Genomic DNA, 1034 nt, shown 5'->3' with positions numbered 1-1034 from the left:
TGTATGAAGATGCTAAAAAAAAAATGTAAGCTTATGTTCAGTGAAGGAAGTCATTATTATATAGATTTTTTTATAGTTTTAACTGGAGAAGAGACTGTGCTCCTGATGTTCAGAGACTTATTGAGACCGGTAAAAATCAATATGGTTTATGTTCAGTTCCAGCATCTTTAAGTTGAAGTGTGCAGAAAAAAACATGAATGAAGAGGGATTTTGAGATATTCTACAAAATACAAGTAAGCTTAGTGGTTAAAGGATCACATGGTAGTGGTGAGGTGAGAAAGAGATTTAGATGTGTCAAGTGGGGGTGGTATGAATCTAACTAATTTAGGAACAGGGGTCAAATTTAATAGAGATAGGAAACAGTGTATCAGTCAGCCAGAGGTTGCAGTTGTTTTGCCAAGTCAATCCTGATTGAGCAAACCTATGACAAAAGTCAGGATGGTCACACCATCTATTACTATCCTTTCTTTTTTAAGGCTATGTAAGGGCTACATTAATTTAATGTAGCCTTTTCATTTTTAAGATATAAGATGTGATGTGAGAGCAATTTGGCTGCTATTTTCAGCAAGTCATCAATGTACAGAAGAAAGAGTGTAACATAACATAAGTGATACAGTAAACTCAGAAGAAACTAGAGGTGATTTGCTTTGGCAAATGAAATGTTTACAAGTAATGGACATTTTACCTCTTTCCAATGATGGCTTCTGCCCAAATCATTAGATGTTAATTCTTTATGACATAAGTAAACCATGGAGCACACCAGTGTGTGCATCAGAGACAGCCTCATCAGCTGTGATATTGCCAATGGTTTGGATGCTTCTAAATCAAGAGATGAAAGCTAGATGAACATCATACGTAGGCAATTTAACTAAGAGATTCTCATGCTAAACATGTGTAAAGGCTTTGCTGATGTTAAGTGCAACAACATATGTTTTCAAGAACAAAGCATGACAAGTGAATGACATAGAAAAGCAAGACCTTAGCAAATCTAGTTCCAGGGAAGCATTATTAGTGATTATTAAGGAGAGAAAAAG

The 1034-nt window shown here is 35.4% G+C and overlaps 1 protein-coding gene across 2 annotated transcripts in view; it reads right to left on the bottom strand.

The window, feature by feature from the left end:
- LOC106873979 (synaptogyrin-2) overlaps nt 1-1034 on the bottom strand; it is a 35469-nt gene that overhangs the window by 14881 nt on the left and 19554 nt on the right. The window contains exon 1 of one of the 2 annotated variants that reach the window (XM_052966336.1): nt 686-766. The exons of the other annotated variant lie outside the window; for it this stretch is intronic. Coding sequence (XP_052822296.1) covers nt 686-751 — 66 coding nt within the window. The 5' untranslated portion in view covers nt 752-766. Of the gene's footprint in view, nt 1-685; nt 767-1034 lie in introns of those variants that run through there. 2 annotated transcript variants of the gene reach the window in all.

This window comes from Octopus bimaculoides, chromosome 3 (genome assembly GCF_001194135.2).
Source record: "Octopus bimaculoides isolate UCB-OBI-ISO-001 chromosome 3, ASM119413v2, whole genome shotgun sequence".
Classification (NCBI taxonomy): Eukaryota; Metazoa; Mollusca; class Cephalopoda; order Octopoda; family Octopodidae; genus Octopus; species Octopus bimaculoides.
Note: the sequence above shows the minus strand (reverse complement) of the source record. Positions and strands in the feature narration are given on the sequence as shown.